This window comes from Neophocaena asiaeorientalis, unplaced genomic scaffold (assembly GCF_003031525.2).
Source record: "Neophocaena asiaeorientalis asiaeorientalis breed wild unplaced genomic scaffold, Neophocaena_asiaeorientalis_V1.1 scaffold238, whole genome shotgun sequence".
NCBI lineage: Eukaryota > Metazoa > Chordata > Mammalia > Artiodactyla > Phocoenidae > Neophocaena > Neophocaena asiaeorientalis.
This window is the reverse complement of record NW_020174555.1, coordinates 1225870-1249516: the sequence shown is the minus strand read 5'-3', so window position 1 is coordinate 1249516 and position 23647 is coordinate 1225870. Positions and strand designations below refer to the sequence as shown.

Below are 23647 nucleotides of genomic sequence, written 5' to 3'. Positions count from 1 at the left end.
GCTCAAAAAGATAAAAAGTTTTGGGAAGATGGAATTATGAAGTTGCCTGAAAAATGGCAGAAAGTAGTGGAACAAAAGGGTGAATACATTGTTTAATAAAGTTCTTGGTGAAAATGAAAAATGTGTCTTTTATTTTTACTTAAAAAACTGAAGGCAGTTTTTGGCCCACCCAATATATACAATGGAATACTACTCAGCCATAAAAGAGAATGAAATTCTGCCATTTGCAGCAACATGGAATCACCTAGGCAATATTATGCTTAGTGAATATAAGTCAGACAAAGACAAATACTGTATGAGATCACTTATATGTGGAATCTAAAAAGTAATACAAATGAATCTATATGAAAAACAGAAATAGACTCACAGATACAGAAAACAAACTAGTGGTTACCAGCGAGGAGAAGGAAGGGGGGAGGGGCAAATTAGGGATATGGGACTAAGAGATGAAAACCATTACGTATAAAATAGATAAACAGCAAAGATATATTGTACAACATGGGGAACTATAGCCATTATCTTGTAATAACTTGTAATGGAGAATAATCTATAAAAATACTGAATCATTATGCTGTACACCTGAAACTAATATAATAATGTAAATCAACTATACTTTAACAACAACAAAAATAGGTGCATGTACCTGTCAAGCAGTCTATCTCTTCAACTCTGACATTTTTTTTTTGCGGTACACGGGCCTCTCACTGTTGTGGCCTCTCCCGTTGCAGAGCACAGGCTCCGGACGCGCAGGCTCAGCGGCCATGGCTCACGGGCCCAGCCGCTCCGCAGCATGTGGGATCTTCCCGGACCGGGGCACGAACCCGGTCCCCTGCATCGGCAGGCGGACTCTCAACCACTGCGCCACCAGGGAAGCCCTGACATCTTTTTACAAAAATCAGTTGTTCAGTATCTGTGACATCTGACTGTGATGTGGCCAGGGGTAAAACGGGAATACAACAGGAACAAACAAACCAGACTCCCCAGGCCCAAGCTGGGCTGCAGGAGGATGACTGTGCTGATGCAGGGGGTACTAACGCCGAGTGGATGGACCACCTCCTCGGTGCTGGGGTGCTGGCGTGGACCAGACAGTGCCACTGGGACACCATCCTGCATAAGGCACAGGGGGAGCTCTGAAGGGTTCTGCCCTTTCTCTAGTTTACTTGGTTTTGAAACAGTACTATGAGCTGTTAATTACCTGAAATGATTTCCTCCTTGTACTATTTGCTTATTGTCTGTGTCCTCCTTTGTTCTGCTCTGTATCTATCTCCAGCCCCGGGAACCGTGTCTGCTGTATGGTTGCTGTTCACTGAACAGCTATTTAGGAAAAAGGCCAGATGAGTCGGAGGTAAAGTGGTAGACAGGCCTCTCGCCTTTTTATCAAGAGACTGATATCCTCCTCCCTCAATCAACCTAACCCCCTTCCAGGAACACACACAGTGTGTTCTTAGTCACAGAGAGAAAAGAGATCTACGGTGGTTGTCTCAAAAACTTATCTGAATTTTAAAGAAAACACTGGGAAATGAGAGGAATTGTTTAGTGAAAAGATAAGACTCTCTAATGATGAAATTTCACGTTTCTAGCTTTTTGGGTTTTTTTTTGTTTGCTGGTTTTGGTTTTGGTTTTGGAATCAGGTGTGTCACAGGGTTCCTCACGTGTATAGTCCAGGCACCTGATCTCTCTCTGGGGTGCAGGACTAGTGGGGGTGGACTGTTATTTCCTCTGTAAGCTCTGTTGTACTAGGCATCTGACCATCTTTATTAAGTGAATATGTTCATTTAGTATGTTTTTTTCTGACATTATAAATCGTTGGGTGAACAGGCTCAGTGCAAAATCAGCGAAGGTTAGTGGCAGATTGTAAGCACCGAAGGGCAGTCTAGGTAAAGTGGTGTCTGTGTTTCGTACACCCTTTCTCTTCAGCCATCAGATGACGAAAGGTGACAATGCCTTATGTAGAGAGATCATTAAGAAATGCCTCTTTTGCTTATTTTGAGCAGGGTCATCTGATAAAAGGCTTTCATACAATAGTCTGCTCTGGGAAGCACCCGTGAAGCACCATTGTGTTTTACCCCATTGCCTTGAGAAGCACCCTGCAATTGCAATTTACTATCAGATTACAACACGCCTATCATATGATATCACTCATATGTGGAATCTAATTTTTAAAAATGATACAAACGAACTTATTTACAAAACAGAAACAGACGTACAGATATTGAAAACAAACTTATGGTTACCAAAGGGGAAACGTGGTGGGGAGGGAGAAATCAGGAGCTTGGGATTAACATACACACAGTACTATATATGAAGTAGATAACCAACAAGGACCTACTGTAGAGCACAGGGAACTCTACTCAGTACTCTGTAATAACACATATGGGAAAAGAATCTTAAAAAGACTGGATATATGTTTATGTATAACTGAATCACTTTGCTGTACACCTGAAATTGACACAACATTTTAAATCAACTATGCTCCAATAACATTAAAAAAAAAGAGAAGAAAGGAAAACATGTCCCACCATGGAGGCCCACATGCTCAGATGCATTTTTCATTTTATACATTTTATTTGGTGTCTTTTTCAGAGAAAGCTTCCTTGTTTTGAAGCAGACTTGCCCAGACCCTAAGGCTGTCTCTGGTTTGAAGTTACTCACCTCTCCAGCTGCATTTTTGACCATCTGAGTACCTTTTCAAACACTGGAATCCTATCCTGGCCTGTCAGTACCTGGCAGTTTTAAGAAATGTATATATTTTTATGACACAGAGTACACTTTTAACATTTAAAATCTCTTCCTACCATCAGTGGGATGATAGATACAAACGTACTTTATTGTTTTAAATTTTTATTTTATATTGGAGTATAGCTGATTTACAGTGTTGTGTTAGTTTTAGGTGTAGAGCAAAGTGGTTCAGTTATACATACACATATATCCACTCTTTTTCAGATTCTTTTCCCACATAGGTTATTACAGAGTACTGAGTACAGTTCCCTGTGCTATACAGTAGGTCCTTGTTGATTATTTTATATACAGTAGTGTGAAAAATTCTTTACAATGAAAAAAAGAAAGATTATTAAGTGATAGAAAAGTATTCAGGTTAGTAATGATAATTACTACTTTTATTATATTTCTACCTCTCTTTTGAAGCCAATTTCAAAATTACAATGGAAAAGAGTAACGTGAAAACAAATGTTCCTCGACCTGCCCTGCCCTCCCTGGCTGCTGTGTCAGCCTCCCTCTGGGTGGATAAATGAGGGGAACTCTGGTGCAGGTCACACAGGTCTCTGTGCTGGCCTGGCCTCCTTGCTCAGGTCAGCACAAGCTCAGTGTTACCAGAAGCCACTGCAGGAGAGACAAACCAAAACCTAAATGGTAGCTGCATGCTTGTGATCATCAGAGAAGAGGAAGGCAGGGGAAGGAGATGTGGGGGCCCAGGAGCTGCAGGAGGGAAGGGGGGAGGGTATAACCAAAAGTTCTCCGTGCCAGCCTTTGGGGCAGCAGAGGGCCAGAGTGTGTTTGCTGTTGGAAGTTTTCTTACAGGAGGCTCAAGAAGGAAGCAAGTTCGTGAGGTCTTCCAAGTGGCATCTGAGCGGAGAAAACGGTGGATGGGATTTTCTAGGGTCAGCAAAGCCACTTAGCAGGTCTCTAAGGCTGGCCTGGCTTGTGATCCTAGTTTACCTCCAAAGAGAATCAGTCCTGCCCTTGCATCCAAGATCCTTGCCCATCCATCTAAGTCCTCAGAATTTCAGTATCGCAGCTTGAGCTAGCTTCTGGGCTATTCTCACTCTCTTTTGTCAACCTCTTTCCTGCATTTATTAATACAATCCCATGACTCTTTTCCCATTTAGTTTTTTAAAAATTTAGTTATTTATTTTATTTTTGTCTGTGTTGGGTCTTGGTTGCTGCGCATGGGCTTTCTCTAGTTGCGGTGAGCTGAGCGGGGGCTACTCTTGGTTGCAGTGTGTGGGCTTCTCATTGCAGTGGCTTTCCTTGTTGCGGAGCACGGGCTCTAGGCGCATGGACTTCAGTAGTTGTGGGGCACAGGCTCAGCTGCTCTGTGGCACATGGGACCTTCCCGGACCAGGGATCGAACCCGTGTCCCCTGCATTGGCAGGCGGATGCTTAACCACTGCGCCACCATGGAAGTCCCTCTCATTTAGTTTTTGATGTGACAAATTACATGAATAGATTCTCTAAAGTTGATCCACTCTTGGATTCCTAGTTTTAGTCTACTTAATCACCAGGGGTTGGTTTGTTTGTTTGTTTGTTTTTTAGTGATAATTCCTTGTTATTTGAATGACTGATCTAGGACTCAACTTAGATATTCTAATATTTGTTAACTGGCTACATAGCCAAAATGTCTCTGGTCTTCGTGATGCACCAATACAGCAATGGTCTTTGCCTGCCAAAACATCATCAGAATCATAAATAGAGTTACTAGATAAAATACAGGACACCTGTTAAATTTGAATATCAGGTAAACAACAAATAATGTTTTACTATAAATGTGTCCCATGCAATATTTTATGTATACTCACATTAAATTGCATGGGATGTACAATAGTTATACTAAACATTTTTTGTTTTTTGGAAATTTACATGTATCTGAGTGTTTTACATTATTTGCTAAATCTGGCCATCTGAATCATAGAAAAATAAATAAGCATAATCTTTAGAAAAGAATAAATAGATGTTAAAATTAATAAACAGTGTTGTCAGGGGGAAAAAATGTCAACAAACCCTCCTAACAAGTAGACTCCTGTTTCTGAATGCCACAATGGGGTGGGGAAATAAGAAATAATAAAGATTGTTTTAATTCATATAAAATAAAGAAACATAGAAAAAAATTCAGATTGCACCAAAAAAACTAGATTCGCTGGTTTTGTTTTAAGGAAGCAAACGCAAAACACCACGACCCATGAGATCCTGCTGGGGTGGATAGCTCTCCTTTCCAACCACCTCCTCTAATTTCTCAGGAAACGCTTCTATGCTGTCTTAGGCACCAGAGGCAGACTTTTCTATTCTTTTTATGTTACATAACTTTTTTTTTCAAGTTTTCAAATCAGCTCTTACTGGCTTGAAATTTCATGTCTATGAAACTAATATTCCCCTTTTTTTTTTCCAAAAATACTTCCCCAGGAACTTCCCTGGTGGTTCAGTGGTAAGGACTCTGTGCTTCCATTGCTGGGGGCACATGTTCGATCCCTGGTCGGGGAACTAAGATCCAGCATGCCGCGGGGCACGGCCAAATAAATAAATATGTAAAAAAAAAAAAAGTACTTCCCCAAAATGTCTGTAGCTACCTGGCTTTTCTGCAAATTGTCATGCTGCTCAATGCTTATCTACTGGGTCTGAACTTCCTCTATATTCTGAGAGGGAGATGGACAGAAGGTTTTCTCGGAACTACTCATAGGTACAGCCACGTAGCTTTCTCTACAGGAGAGGGAGCTATAGCTGTTCCCTGTTTGGTTTGAGGAGCCAGAACTGAACTATTCACACACAAAATGATTTGGGAGACTTTTAACATTTCAGAACAAAATAAAACTGGATTAAGGAAAAGTCACATTTATCCAGGTATCACCACAGTTTCATTGCATTATTGAAATGATTATAATTTTGTCACAAACACAAGTAAGTCTTGGACTATAGAATAAATTTCATGTCATTCATTCCTTTAGTCAGTGAGTTGTGTGCCTGTCATGTACCAGGAACTATTCTAGAGACGTAAGGGTGAATGAGACCAGGCCCCAACCTCCCTGGGAAGTGACTGGTAAGTAGGGACAATGGCATACAAATCAATAATTACATTACAGTTTCATAAAAGCCATAATATGTTTGGGCACAGAGCATCACGAGGATATGGGAGGGGAAGGCATTCATTGCATCCGGGGTGGAGGATTCAGGAGAACTTCCCAGAGGAGGTGACCACTGAGTTGAATCTCAGGAGTTCGTCAAGCAACGATGGCAAGGAAGGCACTGCAGCTGAAGCACAGCTATAGAAAGCTCCGTGGCCCGACAGAGGTTGGCACATTCAAGTACTTATATCATAGGATGCATGGCGGGAAGTGTCTAGTAGGAAAGGAACACAGCACAAGCTTACAAGGGGCCTCGTAATGAGGCTGAGGGGGCTGGAATCTATCCGAAGGAAATGAAAAACCACTGAAGGGGTGAAAACAAGAGAAAAATAATCACAGTTTTGTTAGAGAACCATCACTCTGGAGGTTATGTGAAATTGGGTTGGAGAAGAGACTAAAGGCAAAGAGACTAGTTAAGAAGTTAATGAAGTAACCTAGGTGAGAGCTAAGAAGGGCCTAAAGCAGTAGGGAGCAGAGAAAGAGTTCCGTTTTGGCCAAGCTGAGCCCAGGGCTCCTGGGACGTCTCCAAGGAAGACAGATGATGAATATGTAGGGCTGGAGCTAAACAGACATCCCTGATTGGAGTGATCTGGGGAACCGTCAGCCCAGGAGGGAGATTAAAATGATGAAAGTGTGTCACGACCCTGAGATGATGTAAGGAGTGAGAAAAGAAAAGATAAATACAAAAGGAACAGGTGGGAGAGAAAGATTCATAACTCCAAACGGGAAAGGAACAATCAGAGTCCTAGGAGACCAAGAAGAAAATGGCCTCATAAGACCCAAGGAAGAGGAGGGTTTCAATAATTGATTATGTTAAGTGCTACAGAGAAAAACAGAAGATAAAGATGAAAATGGGTCCTTTGGGTTCGGCTATTAGAAGGCACCGGTGACCCAGACAGAGCAATTTGAGTGCGGTGCTTGACATGGCAGCCAGATCGCAGGGGGTTGAGAAGTGAACGGAGAGTGAAAATGAAGATGTGTTGGCTGTCTTTCAAAGAGACTGGGAGTTATAGAAAAGAAAGAGGGAGGAGGGCTCGCGGAGACTCAGGAGAGCTGGAAAAGAGCTCACAGGCTCTCTCACTTTTCATTATGAACGTATACCTACCAAAGGGAATAGAGACGAATGTAACAAATGACAGGGGACCAACCCTAATTATCTTCTATTTCCCCATAATGACTAGAGCAGAGGTTGGCAAACTTTTTCCTAACAGGCCAGAGAGTAACTGTTTTAGAGCTTGTGGGCCAAGAGGCAAAATACAGGCTATTATCTGTTTTTATATAACCATTAAAAATATAAAAACCATTCTTAGCTCAAGCGTTGGAAAAAAGCAGGAAGCTGGCTGAGTTTGGCCCACGATTCTTGGTTTGCTGACCCTGGACCACCATGTATTTTTCTGAAAGAAACATAACATTGTAAACACAGCTGAAGCCCTCCTTCCCCCAATCTCTTTCAAGTTACCGGCTCTCCTCAATTAACACGGATCAGTCCCACACTTTCCAAATACACCCGTGTCCCTAAGCAATAGAAGCAGAATTTGGAGTGTTTTTAAAACTTTAAATAAATGTAATTATTCTGTAATTATTAATCTTCCACTGGTTTTTTGGTCAACATTACATTTGAGACTCATTTATCTTAATACATTTGGCTGTAGTTCATTAAGTTTACCTGCTCTATGATATCTCATTCTGTGACTATACCAAGTTTCATGTATTTTTCTTTTGTTAATAGATATTTAGATTGTTTCTATTTTTACAAACAATGCTACAACCCACATCCTTGGCCATGACTCTTTGAGGTCGTACATTTGTGAGTGATCTGACAGTGAACTGTTGTAGTTGTAGGGTATGAACATCTCCAGTTGACTAAATATTTCCCGATTGTCCTCCAGAATGGTTGTATCGAAAAAAATTCCTTTTCCGATAACCTCATATAGTTAGTAACCTGAAAAATTCACCCAGTATTCAGCACCTAGAAATACTGGATGAAATAGAAGAAACAACTGCTTGAATGTATAAAGAAATAAAAAAGCAAGGAAATCCCAAGGGCCCAGAAAATATGGAGAAAGAAAAAAAAAACTTGTAGAGGAAATTTAAATTCAGAGCCATACCTACTCACCTATGGGGACTTGCCCAAATCCTGCAGGATATGAGAAGCTATATAGTACTCTCAGGCATTCCTGTCTACCTACTGGGTCAAAAGTGAAAGCTAAAACACCAGTTCATGGCTTTAAAAAAGAAAGAAAGGAAAAAGAAAAGAAGCTGCAATGATTCTGGCAAAGTTCAAAGTCGCTGCACTTCCCCCAGGCTGACCTCACCATCATCCTGACACTGTGGACCCCTGACCCACGGCCTGGTTTTGAATTTGGTTTTGTCTACTTTTTCTCCTTGGCAGTCACTTTGGTCTCTTTGGTCACCTTTGGTCTCTTTGGTCTCTTTGGTCACCTGCTTCTGGTTACCGGCTTGCCTCTGCTGGCCTGCACCTCTAATGAGGTTTTGGTACCTCACACAGCTCTTGGAGGCTGATCCCTGAGGTCTCCCTCTCCCCAACCCGAGGCTGGGGTTTAAGCCTGAGGTCCAAGCACCCGCTCTCCTCGAGCCCAGAGCACACCCCTATCTGAGTTTCTTCCAAACGCTATCTTGTGGTGACAGGACTGAGGCTGCCCTGGGAAAGTATTTACAGTAGCTTGGTGACAGGATCAGAAAATCTGGGGTTCTGTTAAATAGGGTGGGCCAAGCTCTGTGGGCTGGGTTTTGCCCTAATTCCCCCAAGATTTTCATCATGATGGGAGGTGACAGATACAAGAAGCAACAAGATCCGATCTACATAAACTTCAGATAAAAATTATCAAATAGTGAATAGTATGTTTAAAGACATAAAAGAAGGAATAAATAAGGAAAAATAAAACCAAGACTCTCTCTATATATTGTACAATATTCTAGGATTTTCTAGAAATGAAAAATATGGTTACTTAAATTCAAAGCCCAATGCATGGGTTCAGCAGCAGGAGACACTAGAGGACTGCACTGATCTGCCCTCCCATGGGCGGTGCCTGGTTCCTGTTTCTCCACATCTTTGCCAACAGTTGAGGGTGGTGCAAACTATATACACAGGTAGGCAAATTGCAGGTTGCACTGTTTCTTTACAGAACTGAGCCTATCCCAGCCAAAGTCCTGCCCTCTCCTGGTTTCCTGGGTCAGCCTTTTAGACACAGAAGAACTTTAAGCCTTAATAAAACCCTCTCTGCTTGTTTGTTTTTCTTCTTTTCTCTTTGCCCCTGAGGGCTGTTTGGTCCTTGGGGTCAGTTCTTAGCAGGGCTCTCCCACGGCAGTGACTCTGCCTGACAGAGGGCTGGGCTTTCTCTCCCTGGTTCCCACACCCCAAAGCCTCTTACCCAGTGACTTCAACATTCTGTTTTTCCTGCTTCTGGTCTTAACTGTGCTAATCCCCAGATTCTCTGTTGCTCACTCTGTACCTTTCAGTCTCTCCCTTCCCCTCCACAGGCCAAAGTTTAACCCAACTCCACTATCCCTTTTCCCGTCAGCCAGTCTCTGACCCAATCAAACAAATACAGCTCCTTTATGAACATGTGATAAACTTACAGCCCAGCCAAGAGTTTGTGTGATACACCTACACAGTCAGGAAGGCACCAGAGACATACTTTTCCAAACCTAAAACTAGACATAGCCTGGCAGAGCCTGAAAACCCAGAGGTAATACAGTGTATTGTTAGAGCGTGGACTCCTGAGGCTGAATCTTACTTAGATCCACTACTTAGCTGTGTGACCTTGGGCAAGTCAGTTAACCCCTCTGTGCCTGTTTTCTCATCTGTAAAATAGGAATAATAGTAGCCACTGTATAAGGTTTGTTATGAGAATTGAATGAGTTGGTCCTGTGTTCAGAACAGGCATATACTGAGCAGTATGTATGTTGGCCATCATCATTTTTACTACTTGAAATTGGGACTGTCCCAGGAAATAGCAGGTGACAGTCACATTCACTGAAATAAGAACAGTATCAGAAAGTGCAGTTTCATCTTTGCAACCCATATTTTCTTCTCTTCTTTCTCTCCTTCTGAAGGTTCGTCCAATAATTATATGATCCTTACTGTTCTGAAACAGCCCAGAAAAATCTCCTAGTCCTCTCTGTCAAATTCCATGTTTAGCTCTGGTCACCAAAACAGTTACAGAGGCCTTATTTCTGCCTTGTGACTTTTTGCTCTTTTTTCTACAGACCGTTCTGCTTTTAGCAGCTAATAAATCCCGTGCTTTTGGTATCTGGAAGTTGCTTTTAGCTTTCTGATAGTGTTAAGCTGACATTGAGAGGGCACAGGGTAAGGAACGAGGTGGCCCTTCATTCCACGGGCAGAATGTTGCCTTGAGTCTGAACTTTCTTAGCATCCTACACTGGCCAAGATACCTAGGCTCAGAGCTTTTCTTTAATTATTCTCATCTGTTTTGTCAAAATCCCAGAAAAGCTATTTTCTCATTTCTCTCACTTCTAAGTGGATTATTTCACTTGTGATAGTAATCAGTTCTGCACCAGACTATCTACATAAAGCAAAAATGATGCTGACTCAACCGTAATGATGCTGGTCTCAGGTAACTGCAGTTATTAAATAATGTTGCCTATTTGTGGTTAATAAAGGCTTGACTTGAGATAAACCTGGATTATGCCTGCAAAGGAGAATCAGGCTGTTCAGTAGATCGGATTCTTTTACCAAACACCTCCAAGGTATTTTTTGAAGAATTCAAAGAAATAGATACAACTGTGACACCTTTAAACGAACTCACGTCCTAAAGTCTCAGGCACCATTAGCTCAAAAGGATATACCTTATTTAATTTTACAATATATATTCAGTCCTTAATTTAGAACAGCCTTTCCCTTGGCTAATCTCAAAGTAATAAGCTTTGATTATACAGCTGCTTGCAAGTGGGCAGTTTTGCATTTTCAGGCACTGGGAATGGAGACAGGTGAGTGTGTGGGATGATTCAGATAATCCCTGTGCTCCCCTGAAATGCAGCTTTTCACCTTCTACTTCTCCTGACATCCTAACACTACCTGCTCTCAGGAGCTCATCAGTCTTTAGTGATCAATCTCATACCCATTCTAGGATGATTTTAGTATTTATCAAGAATAACTGAGTTTCTCATTTATGTTGACCCCTTACAAGATTTGGGGAAATCAAAGATGAACAAAAGGGGATTTTCTTTTCCCTGGAGGTGCTCACAGCCTGGTGGGAGGCATGGACATAGACACAGTTATGATTCCAGGTGGTTAGCTGGGTTTACAGAAGTTTAGGTCTCTGGGGGCATAACAGGCAGCGTGCCAGGGAAGGGGCAGTGAGAGAGACACCAAAGAAAAGGTAACATTCAGTCTGAGCATAGGCATTGGCATAAGGCATTCATTCAGTAGAAAAAAATGGAACTTGTCATCACTTGTGGCCAGAGCCCCAGAGGCCTGGAGCATACACTCTGTACCGTGACTGAGGGGCTGCAGCTGGGGAGCAGAAGGGAGACAGAAGGAGATACCGTGGAAAGGAGGTTGCAGTGAGAGGCCAGGGGCCATAAATGAGGAGCCACCGGAGCTCTTTCGGGGGAAGAGTCACTGCTCAGATACGGGTCTCAGAGGGACACCTTTCACTGAGTCCTTTGCATCTCCTGAATTGTAGACACTTTGAGTCAATCATTTTCAGATGCTCAAGAAACTACTCAGGCAGGTTAAATGTCATTCTTGGGAGCGTGTTTGAGGCAAGTGTGGTGGCTGTGAGAGTTAAAAGAGGTGAAGAGGGGTGGCTGGGCCCTGCTCCGTGGGTGCTGAGGGACGCCCCTCAGGGAAAGGAATATGGTCCAGAGGTCCAGGCAGGGGGCGTGGTCGATCCCCTGCAGGGAGAGGGGAGAGCCTGGAGTCTAAATCAGGAGAGCCGACTGTCGGTGGGTCTCACCTTCCTCCACCTCAGTTTCTTCATCTGCACCCCCAGAACAGCTGTACACTCAGTATAGCTGCACCCCCAGTACAGCTCTACACTAGCAGCAGGCAGTGTTCACTGACAGGAACCACAGGCAGCTAGCTTACTTACCCAAGAGCAAACCCACACAACTGCAAGAGGCAATGGAGGGTGATTGTACTTGTCGTCAGGGTATAAATCAACTGCTGCTCTTAGCTCATAATTATGAGATTTAATATTTTGTCTTTTCTGGTACCTTTGATTCACTACAGTCACATTATTTTTTTTTTTTTTTGTCACGTTACTTTTTAAAACAAAGCTTCATTAGTCACAATCAATACAAAGAAAATCTCTCCCAAAGTAACAAGATCAAAGGAAAGCAGATGAAAGACTTAATAAGTTACAGTGGATGCCTGGTAATTCCTCAGATAATTTCCTGTTTACTTTTTTTTTAATTTAATTACGGTGTTTCTTTAGTCTACTTTCCAGTAGTAAATGTCCATACTCCAGTTTTCCAGGAATTTTTGGAACCAGCAGACTTCTCAGCCCACATTATTAAAAGTAAATTCATAATTTCTCTGTTTCAGCCGATTGAAACGTTCTTTTACAGGAACTGCCAAAGAGTTGATCATTTTCTTAATATGCCCATTAAAGCCGGTAAATGACTGGGACCGGTAAATTACATCTTAGAAAACAAAGACTGCGGGAAGGGCGTAAATTCAGTGAGTGAGCTGGAGCTGGATTAGCCGGCTGCAAACGAAGCCAAGTCCCTCCTCCCTCCTTCCCCCCGAAAAAGACAGTTCGACTTTTCTCCACTTTTTTCACAGGAAGGCTTAGATTTTTCCGGGTGTTACCCTCCCCGGCAGAGTTCTGTAGCCTCGGCACGAGACAAGCGTTCATTATCCTCCTCGCCTGGAGTGGAAAGCCTAGGGGTGCTTACCCTGCGCCTGGCGGGTGGGGAGGAACGCGATGACCAGGGCGAAGATGAGGGCGGCGCGGCGAGCCTCGGGATACGCGCGCCCCGGCATCGTGATGCTGCGCGCAGTTTCAGCCCCGCAGAAACGTGAACGTTTCCTGTTTCCTGCTTGTTTGGGTCGGTGCTGACTTGAAGCAGAGGTGTTTGCCTGTTTTTTAGGAAGTGATGTAATTCGGCAGGAGCCTGTCAGACCAGCAAGAATTGCCAAAGAGAAGTTGCTCTTCAAGCACTGATTTAGTTAACACGCCTCTCGAGCCCTTCTCTGTCCCAGCCCCGCGTGTGCCTCCGTCTTTTGACATTGTCCCCGTGGAAGCAGTGTCCGTTGCTCAGATGTCATTCAGAATCTGGGACTGGGGGTCGGTTCTCGATTTGTGATTTTATTGATCCTCAGACTCCAGGTCAGCCTCCAGGGCTGCCTGGAGTCTAGAGCAGCGCTCCCCGGTAGAACTTTCTGACAGGATGGAAATGTTCTGAATCTGAGAGGTCCAATACAGTAGCCATTAGCCACATAGGCTGCTGAGTACTCGAAATAGGGCTAGCGAGAAGTGAATTGTTCGTTTTTATTTTTTTTAATGTAAATTTAAGTAACTCCATGTGGCTAGTGGCTACCATATTGGACACCAGACAGCAGGGACACCTGTGCTGTCAGGAGATGGCCATCCCACTTCTCTCTGGCCAGGCACATGCATGCTCCTCCTTGGGCCCCCCACAGCTCATCAGAAGGGAAAGGACAATGCTACACCCATGCCTGAAGGGTGTGCTCTTCTTCTCCAGAGAGAAATCACCTTTTTAGGTTTGGTTGGTTTATCTTTTTTCATTATAAAGACTTTATTTTTTAGAGCAGTTTTAAGTTCACAGCAAAATTAAGAGGAAAGCACAGAGATTTTCCATGTACCCCCAGTCCCCACACATGCACAGCCTCCCCCATTATCAATACCCCCTGCAGAGTGGTACATTTGTTACCATTGATGAACTTACATGGATACATCATAACCACCCCAAGTCCATAGTCCACATTAGAATTCACCCTTGGCGTTGTATATGCTATGGGTTTGGACAAAGGTATAGTGATGATATGTATCATCATTATAGTATTATACTGAGTAGTTTCCCTGCCCTAAAACTCCTCTGTGCTCCACCCGTTCATGCCTCCCTCACCACCACCACCGCTGACAACTACTGATCTTTTTACTGTCACCACAGTTTTGCCTTTTCCAAAATGACAGATAGTTAGACTCATGAAGTACATAACCTTTTCGGACTGGCTTCTTTCACTTAGTGAAATGCATTTAAGTTTCCTCCATGTCTCTTCCTGGCTTGAGAGCTCATTTCTTTTTAGTGCTGAATAATATTCCATTGTCTGGATGGACCACAGTTTATTTATCCATTCACCTACTGAAGGACATTGAGGTTGCTTCCATGTTTTGGCAATTAGGAACAAAGCTGCTAGAAGCTTCCGTGTACGGCTATTTGTGTGGACATAAATTTTCAACTCCTTTGGGAAAATACCAAGGAGCTCAATTGCTGGATCTATGGTAAGAGATAAATGATCTTTTAAGGGGCCTATTTCCAAAGCAGAATATGTTCTCAGGGGGGAAAAAATTCTGTATTTTACCTTTCTTCCTTCTTGAATGACTATTTTCTCAGAGGTTGTTAACAACAAACAAAATAGAACTGAGTTGGATTAGAATGGAGGTGGAAATCTTACCCAGTTGAAACAATACAGGAAGGAGGTGATAGTTCATAGCAGTGTTTGGGGCAATTAGAGTAGGTTAGGTTTTCTGTGTCCTATTGAAGTCCCCTTGGTTTAGGTCTAGGTCCTAAACACTGCAGAATGGAATTTCATCATAAACGTTGAGTGTTTATCTCACAAATATCATAAGACCGTTTTGAGAAATAAAGTTTATAGAAAAACCACAAAAAAAGAATGGAATTTCATAATCATGTTTGTTATGGTGCCAAGAGAGACAGGCAGAGAGAGGCATCAGACACCCATCTCATCTCTAACCCTTTGCCGGTAGCCTATCGTGAGTCACCAACTTCTGGTCCATACCATCTTCACTGATCCAACAGCTGTGAGCGCACGAGGTGACTGGATTCTTCAGCCCCTGACATGGCCATTAATTTTTTGTTTAGTGCATTGCTGCTCTTCACTGTCATTAGTCACTGCTTATCTCAGTTCTTAACTGCAGAAATAGGTTGACGATTCACGTGCTAATCCGTGTTAATGGATTTACAGTCTGCATTTCGATATTTTAAACTGGCAGTTAAGTCAATTCCTGATAAAATATGCTTTTGCGTTCTAGGTGACAATACAGAACAAACAGCAGAAGAAAAGAGTTCAAAACTGGATGATCGATTTGAAAACAAAGGAGGAAGACCTGTTAATCAGACTATCGATGAACAAATAAAAAGACCACTGGCTCCAAAACCCTCTAGTGCTAAGTTTGAGGGCTCTAGCAGGGATTTCTCCCGCTGCAACGCATGTGTGCCAGAGAGAAGACCCAGGGCTTGGGAGATCTCTTCATTTTGCCATTTACGCTCTATTAAAACAATCTTGGATCCTAGGCTTGAGGCATGTGTTTGGCAATAGCAAGGTGTGAGCCTTGGTTTCCTTGATTTTTCTTTGATTTTAAAATACAGCTTGCTGGAGGCTTTGCAGAGTCAGGTGTCTGCGGCTGGAGCACAGACCTCGGTGGAGCCTACACCCTGCCAGCCAGTGTCTCAGTCTCTCTAAGGGTGCCCGGTGTTGCTTCTGAGCAGGCAACACTACCTCACTTAGAATGATGTGCAAAATAAGCCGCAGAGAAACCCTGCATCACCCTGTACTTTTCTCTTGACTCCTGTGCGCTCTAAGACCCTTCGAGTGATAAGCTGACCTCCAGGAGAAGAAAATCACCATCACTGATCAGAAAATTGTGGCACCTCTGTGATCTCTTTGCTGCAGTTAAATCCCAGGGTGACTGTGCACTAGGTAAAGGGCTGTTTACCTTTGTTCTAATTTTACCCACCATTCATTTTGGCAGTGGCCTCCTGGCCTCAGATTAAATCCTGATACACTCGTGGCAGGAAGTCAGGGCCCCAGTCACAACTGTGAGGCAGCAGGGAGCCTCAGAGAGAATGGCAGGCACACGGGCCAGGGGTGAGGTCAGCGGTGCCTGCCTTCGGCTCTCAGCGCAGGTAGGAGGAGGGGAGGTAAGGAGGTAGGGTGCCTAGGAGGTGCCCTGAAGGCCCCTCCTGCTCAGGAGGGCAGGAAGAGAAGCCCGTTACTGGTTGGAGGTGCTCTTTATGACTTTCACACAAAAGCCTGGCTTTTACAATCAACTCTCATCCAATTCCTCCTCCCTTCCCTTCTGCCCCTCCTCGTCAGCCCTAAAGGAAGAGGGGCTCCAAGGGAACAGCCCAGAAGTGATAAGATCTTGCAGGGAGTGCACCCGCCCCCATTTTCCCCCTCTAGCTGCCAACCTCGCCATGTCCAACACACAGGCACACCCCCTACTCATGGACGCTGTGGAAATACAGGAAGGCCAACCAAATGATGGCAAAGGCCATTTATCGAGAGCTTGCTACAGCAAGGGAGTCGGCCACCATCACTTGCATTACGCAGAAACTCAAAGTCTAGCAGAGGAGTGGGAAAGCTCTACAGTGGAAAAAAGGGGAGGTTTCAGCACCCTGATGGGAGCTGTTGGCATGGGGAACTAGAAGCCAGTTCTAGTGACTGGTTCCAGTGACTGGTTAGGCGTTACATATCTGGCTTCTCCTAAATTAGGAGCGGAGCAATAATTAGGGTCCACTCTTACTGGGATTGTTGCTCAGTTTCTTGGACCAGTTGCTAGAGGTAAGGTCTGAGCTCTGTTTTCATGTACATATATATGCCCTGGCCGTGGTCTGTATACAGTCTCTCAACACCCACCCACACGAACACTCACATCCTCATAAATGTACATGCACACACACAAACTCACACTTGCACACGCTTTCTGGGGCTCCTTTCTCTGTCTAAATGCTAGCTGGTAGTAATGAAAGACTCTGCACTGTTTGCTCAACAAGGGGGTAGGCCCTCAGACAATGTAATAGTAACATCAGGTGGGGCCTGTAGATCATTCTAAAGCCAGCTAGGAGGGTACAGGTTAAGGTCCCAGGGTCTAAAGGAGTGCCCAGAGAGATGAGTGGGCAGGGCAAGGGCTGGGGCAGAACTCCAGAGCATTCAGGGAATCCCAGCCAGGAGAGGGCCTGACAGCACTTCCACTGTGTCTTAGTCAGCTGGGCTGCCATGCAGAATACCATAGACTGGGCAGCTTAAACAACAGACACATTTTCTCATAGTTCAGAGGCTGGAATTCCAAGATCAGAGGCCAGAACATCGAGTCCTGGTGAGGACCCCCTTCCTGATCTGTAGACGGCTGCCTTCTTACTGGGTCCTCACACAGCACTGAGACAGAGCGAGCTGTCTGGCATATCTTCTCACAAGGACACTAATGTCATCGTAAGGGCCTCACCGTAACAACCCCATCTAATCCTAATCACCCCCCAAAGACCCTGTCTCCAAATACCACCATATGGGAGGTTAGGGCTTCCAATCTGAATTTGCTGGGACATGAGCATTCAGTCTTTAGCACACTGCCTTTGAAGCTGGGAGTCCACACTGCCAGGTTCATCTTGACCAGCCCCTGTGACCCATCAGAACCCTCAGTGGCTCTGTCGCTGCATCCTGGCTGCCGACCCTGGTCACTCACCCTTCAGCTGGTCACTCCGAGAAGCTGTTGCAGGATTTGGGGAATTCCAGCAGCTTCAGCCTGGACCTCCTCTGTTACTGAGTCTAAGGTCATACTGCTGGCTGCACGACAGGCCAATAATCGAGAGACGAGTTGTTGGGGTAAGGAATAACGACTTTATTTGGAAAGCTAGCAGACCGAGAGATGGTGGACTCATACCCCAAGGAACCATCTTGCCTGAGTTAGAATTCAGCCTCCTTTTATACTAGAAGGGGAGGGAGTAAAGTCAAACACTTCCTGGTTCCCATCAGCCTCCAGAGGGGAACGTGTTCATTTCTTCCTTCCTGCAGTCATTCACTGGTGGACCTGATCAGGATGTTTCCTGTGAGCCAAACAAAGGTATTTTAGCTTGATGCTCATTACCTGGGAGGCAGGATTCCTGGAGATAGGCCATTATGTATAATTTAAGCCTATAGGCAACATCCCTTTTGTGATTAACTTGTAATAGAATACAAAAGATTCTTCCCTATTACACCTCCACGACAGAGTCTTCAGGGCCTAAGCAGATGGTCTGGTCACCAAAAACGAAACTGAGAAGGCTTGAAGTTAGGAGCTGAAGTGGCGCGTGGGCTCTGGTCTGAAGGGTCCTGTGCGGAGCGCCTGAGGAGAAGAAGCTGGCTGGTCTGGAGATTCAGGGCCTTCCTCTCAGTGATCAGCAAGCCCCTGCGGGCAGGGGGCTTCTCTGTCTGGTTCTCCAGTCTAGCCACAGCATTTAGGACAGTGCATGTCTTGTTCTGTTTTTTTTTTTTTTTGCAGTACGCGGGCCTCTCACTGTTGTGGCCTCTCCCGTTGCAGAGCACAGGCTCCGGATGCGCAGGCTCAGTGGCCGTGGCTCACAGGCCCAGCCGCTCCGCGGCATGTGGGATCTTCCTGGACTGGGGCACGAACCCCCTGCATCGGCAGGCCGACTCTCAACCACTGCACCACCAGGGAAGCCCTGGTTTGTTTTTTTGAATGAATGAGTAGGCAGATAAAAAATTCCCTTTACAGCAGTATTTTTTAGGTGGGCTGGGGGTGGGGGCACCTACCCCAGAATTATTCGGGGAGTTTGTTCAAATGCGTAGCCTTGGACCCCACCCCAGCACTACTGAGTCTGAGTCACTGTAGCTGAGCTCCAGAACTCTGCATTTTTAATGATGCTTGGGGGCATTTTCACACACAATAAAAACTAGAGAATCACTATACTGGCGTTTCATTTTTGGTTCCTAGAAAATTATGTCCCCTTTGTCACACAGTAAGAAATAAATAGCACGATGTATTTTTGTTTTTGCCTTGTTTGCCAAAAAACCTGGAACTAGAAGTAAAGCTTGGGTGTAGAACTTTCATTAGCCCAGGTTTCCTTACCACTTCTATGGACATTCCTTTCCCTGACTAACTCTCATCCTTCAGGACTTAGTCTAGGAGACATCTCCACCAGGGAACCTTCTCAGAAGCCTCCCCCTGCCCCCAGCTGGCTTAAGGGGCCTTCCCCCACCTCATCCCACAACACACATCAGAATGTACCAAGAAGATCCGGTTGGTCATTCTCCCCACCTGACTGCCCTGGTGGCCTCCCACACCTGTTAAAAGGAGTTAAACTTCCTTCCACTGCTGTTTCAGTTTTGATCAAATCATATCTTGATAGCTTTTCTTTCTAAGTCCCTTCAAGTATTTTTGAAGTAGGACATACATCACTAATAAATACAGAGTATCTATATCAAACCCCACTTGAGAATGATAAATGCAGATGAGTGACTTCAGCGCTTGTTCTTTTATTTCTTTTTCTGTTTAATTTGACTTTCCAGATTCACAGTTGATGATGTACTGGCCAACTAAGTCCTCAACACCAATGAAACTGGATTATACAAAGGCACGAAGATTTGGGGGAAATAGTAAATTATAATGGAATAAAGAAAGACACCACGAGGAACAACTCCAGTGCCAAGGTATGTGGGTCATGCCAAAAATAAGCAAAAACTGGGAGGATATGAATCAAGTGGGAGAGAGTAGGGGAGGCTGGGAGGTAATTGTTTTTAAATTAAATAATATATTTTTAAATTGCAAAAACAGTACATGTTTATTGTGGACCTTTTTTTTTTTTATAAATTTATCTATTTGGGTATTCGTTAACGCACACGGGCTTTCTCTAGTTGCGGCAAGTGGGGGTTACTCTTCGTTGCAGTGCGTGTGCTTCTCATTGCAGTGGCTTCTTTTGTTGCTGAGCACGCAGGCTTCAGTAGTTGTGACACGAGGGCTCAGTAGTTGTGGTTCACGGGCTCTAGAGCGCAGGCTCAGTAGTTGTGGCGCACGGGCTTAGTTGCTCCGCAGCATGTGGGATCTTCCCGGATCTGGGCTCAAACCCATGTCCCCTGCATTAGCAGGCAGATTCTTAACCACTGTGCCAGCAGGGAAGTCCCTATTGTGGAACAATTTTAAATGCATATAAGCAAAACAAATGTATTTCATGTTTAAATCCTTCAGATCTTTTTCTATAGATATTAGCTAGCAGTATCACTTCTACTTCCACTTGCAGCACTAGCCATTCATGTCGTTATCCTGCCAACAGACTGTAGGTACAAACTCGGGTGTGGAAAAATGGTAATTTGCTCTATTTTTCTATTATAGCATCAATTTCAAATTTCAGTTCTGGTCGTGGTAAACTGAATACAGTCACAGATACAACCCGTCATCTCTCTCCCTCCATCCTCCAGCTTTCTCTGAGATTGCCTTGGGAATGCCAGAGCTGGTAGGGAGGGCTGTCTCCTTCCTTGGGCCTTTAGAAGATCACAAGTGATTGACTCTTTATCTTTGTATTTTAGCTGAGTTCTCCTTTTCCTAGACCAAATAGTAGCCTAATTTGCTAGTTATGGGGTCCTTAGGCAGGTGTGTAAATGGAGTCCAGAGCCCCCCGCTCCACATATTTTTTAAATTTCATCTAGTATCCTGCCACCATGTTCATGATAATTTCAATAACAGTGAAACTAACTCCCCTGGAGGGAGGATGGATGTGGTGGGACACTGGCTCCACTGGACTGAGAATCCCAAGTTCAAGGCCCCAGTCTTAGTTCTTTCATGAACTAGATTCTCTGGCCTCATTTGCTTTGCCTGTGAAAAGTGGGGTTGACTAGATGATTGCTAAAGCCCATATTCTATGAGTCTATGAGGTTCTTTTGAGAGCATGTTCATTTAAAAGTTCTTAGTGGAGGGCTTCCCTGGTGGCGCAGTGGTTGAGAGTCCGCCTGCCGATTCAGGGGACTCAGGTTCGTGCCCCAGTCCGGGAAGATCCCACATGCCACGGAGCGGCTGGGCCCGTGAGCCATGGCCGCTGAGCCTGTGCGTCCAGAGCCTGTGCTCCGCAATGGGAGAGGCCACAACAGTGAGAGGCCCGGGTACCACAAAAAAAAAAAAAAAAAGCTCCACCCTCACAACCTAATTACCTCCCAAAATGTCCCATCTCCAAATAAAAATAAATAAGTAAATAAATAAAAGTTCTTAGTGGAGAAGTAGACCTCAACTTCTAAAGACAGGACCTGCAACAAACAACCCAGCCCATTCTCAAGCCTGTCCTTCATCACTGAGCTCCAGAAATGTAGGCAGGTATTTACAGCAACGTTGCAGCCCTGGGCTGAATGAGAGAGGAGGGCAGAGGACCTCCAGAATTGCCAGACAGCTGAGTACGATGAAGTTGAAATGGAGCAGCTGTTAACGTGGGGGTTGGAGCAGCATGACAATTGTGGATCTGGGGCAGGAGGAAGGAAATAAACCAGCAAGTAACACCGGTTACTTTAAACATGAAATACATTTGAAGCAGCAGGCGCAAGACTTATCTGAAGGCGGGGACAAACGTCTTCAAGTCCCTACAGTGATGATCATTTCAGCTACAACCACGCAGGGGCACTGACACTGGTGTCTCAGCACCCACGGGTCCGCAACAACTCCACTACATGGAAAGAGGTCGCTTACTTCTAGATCTCATTGTGAGGTTTTCTCTCGAGGAGAATGGCAGTCCCTCATAGCTGATTAGATAGGAACGACAGGAATTTCATCCATGCCCTGTAACTTGGCAGTTTCTCCCACTCATGTAGGCAACATTTACTGCCCCGCCTTCTCCGTCTTGACCCAGGCCACGTATGACTTGCTCTGACCAAAAAAATACGGGTGGAAGAGACAGTGTGGGCTGAATTCTTTGAGAGCCATCACACAGTCTGGCTCGCTGTCTTAAGTTCCCGGGATCTTGCATTTCTGTGATCTGAGATCCTGAGGCCCGTAATGCGAAACAGACCTCAACAGGATCAGCAATGTGGAATCCCGTCCAGCTCAGCCTGGATCAGCCAGATCTCAACTGACTGACAGATCCATGAACATAAATGTTTATGGTTGTAAGCTATGGAGAGATTTAGGGTTGTTTTCACATAGCATCAGTGCAGCGATAGCTGACTAATACAGCCCGTAAGATTCTTCATTCACAAGTTGCAGACCTGAATAGAAAATGTCAGGGAAGAAAATAAGAGCTGCTTTTGGAGAAGTCGTGAAAGCACTGAGAAATGTGGCTGTCACATCATCCTGTAAACAGTAAAGATAAGGCTTGTGGAGATAGAGCTGTTTACACTTAACTCGCCACTGTCATCTTCCTGCCGGCCACCTGCGGGGGGCCAGTGTTCAGTCCAGAGCCAGCAAATGTACATGGCTGAGTCACGCTGAACGATCACCCATGGCCTTCCTGGATCTCTGGGTCCCTGGACAATTGTGCTGGAAACACTGTTCATGGCAGTATTTATTGCAGAAGAAGTATACTGATAGCATCTGCAGCATGTTGGCTGTACTCGTGACCTTTATCACATTATATTTGGATTATATAATTTTTTTATTTTTTTGCGGTACGCGGGCCTCTCGCTGCTGTGGCCTCTCCCGTTGCGGAGCACAGGCTCCGGACGCGCAGGCTCAGCGGCCATGGCTCACGGGCCCAGTCGCTCCGCGGCATGTGGGATCTTCCCGGACCGGGGCACGAACCCGCGTCCCCTGCATCGGCAGGTGGACTCTCAACCACTGCGCCACCAGGGAAGCCCTGGATTATATAATTTAGACAATCTCTTTCTGCCCTGATGGACCATGTGCTTCTGGAGAGCAGGATCCATGTCTGAATCAACTTGATGACTTCCGTCTCCTCAAAACTCTGCCCCACAAGACAGCCTAAAACTACTGCATACATGTTGAATGAACAGAGGAATTAGAGGAAGAATCTAAAAATGGCCCTTATTCAAATGGGATTTTTAAGACTCTCTTCTTTGTCCTTGGGCACCTGCATTTGTAAACAGTCATGAGTTACTGAATCAGCAACATCTCCCAGCCAGGAATTTAATCCGAGAGCCCTTTCAAAGGAGCACAGTCCCTGGAATGAGCCCCAATAACACCCTGCCTAATTCTCCTCCTCTGGTGTAGCTATTTTTTGCCATTGCATAAACCTGTCTGTCCTCTCTCCTCAGGCTCCTTTGCAAAACGTGTTGCTTCTTTAAAAAAAAAAAAAAAAAGAATCAAAGAGAATGGAATGGAGGTCTTCATGTGTGGGTTAGGGTGTGAATACCTGAAGGGGGTCGCCTGGCTTTGTTGGGCTACCCAGTGGTTCCGGCACATGTGGCTGCTCCTGTGGGGCTTTGGCAGGAGTGGACTCTATTTTCGATGCCTGCAGAGCACTAGTAAAACCTCTTTGACCATCTTTAGGGATGGAGAATTATTCTGGCCAGACACAGAATAAGAGAAAACTCATCGTCATCGTATACAAACATTAGCATGTTGAAAAAGCAGTGAGGAAAAAATATGCTTGCATCTGGATAGAAAACTGGAGGATAAGATCCACCAGGAATTAACAGTTATCTCTGGAGAGAGACAGTGAAATCCGGGTGGGAGGGGGCAGGGGGAGGGGGAGGGGAAATCAAGGGGACAGATCTCCTTTAATACACTTTGGTACTATTGGAAACAATGTAATACATGTATTACCTTCTTAATATTAACAAACAGAGCAAAACAGATGTGTGAGGAGAAAAAGAGACCCACAATGATGGAATGACTTTTAGGCCTGCAGGTAGGTTGGAAAAAACTTGGATTTTTTTTTTTTTTTTTTTT

The 23647-nt window shown here is 44.7% G+C and overlaps 1 protein-coding gene across 2 annotated transcripts in view; it reads right to left on the bottom strand.

The window, feature by feature from the left end:
* Positions 1-12879, bottom strand: part of TMEM154 (transmembrane protein 154) — a 46558-nt gene extending 33679 nt beyond the window's left edge. For both annotated transcript variants that reach the window (XM_024757472.1, XM_024757471.1), the window contains exon 1: positions 12738-12879. In XM_024757472.1, the coding sequence (XP_024613240.1) occupies positions 12738-12825 (88 nt within the window). In that variant the 5' untranslated portion in view covers positions 12826-12879. The remainder of the gene's footprint in view (positions 1-12737) is intronic.
* Positions 12880-23647: the final 10768 nt, after the last annotated feature.